This window comes from Buceros rhinoceros, unplaced genomic scaffold (genome assembly GCF_000710305.1).
Source record: "Buceros rhinoceros silvestris isolate BGI_N320 unplaced genomic scaffold, ASM71030v1 scaffold43096, whole genome shotgun sequence".
Classification (NCBI taxonomy): Eukaryota; Metazoa; Chordata; class Aves; order Bucerotiformes; family Bucerotidae; genus Buceros; species Buceros rhinoceros.
In genome coordinates, this window is record NW_010417709.1 from 6,444 (window position 1) to 6,835 (window position 392).

General features: G+C 61.2%; 1 protein-coding gene across 1 annotated transcript in view; it reads right to left on the reverse strand.

Annotated features, from left to right (window-relative positions):
• Positions 1–392, reverse strand: part of GP1BA (glycoprotein Ib (platelet), alpha polypeptide) — a 2,274-nt gene that overhangs the window by 1,317 nt on the left and 565 nt on the right. Inside the window, exon 2 of the mRNA XM_010138258.1 lies at positions 3–392. This exon is cut by the window's right edge and continues 24 nt beyond it. Within this exon, the coding sequence (XP_010136560.1) occupies positions 3–392 (390 nt within the window). The remainder of the gene's footprint in view (positions 1–2) is intronic.

Sequence of the window (392 nt, forward strand, 5' to 3'; positions counted from 1 at the left end):
GCGCCTTTGTCTTCTCCACGCTGCGCTCCGGCTGATAGACAGCTTCATTATTCTCCCAGATCCAGGAGCGCAGGTAGCGCAGGTCGCAGTCGCAGTGCCAGGGGTTCTCGGTGAGGAAGACGTACCCGAAGAGGTGCCCCTCAGGGAAGAAGTCAGTGGGCAGGGTCCGGAGGCGGTTCCCAGAGAGCCAGAGGGTCTCCAGATTTTCCAGATCCTGCAGCAGCTCCTTGGGGAGCTCCTCCAGGAGATTATCTGAGAGGTCCAAGTCCTTGAGCTTTGTCAACCCCTCAAAGACTTCCTGGGGCAGCGTCCGCAGCTTGTTCCCTCGCAGGTCCAGGTCCTGCAGCTGCTCCACGTTACGGAAGGCCCTGGGGTCCAGCGTGGCCAGGCTG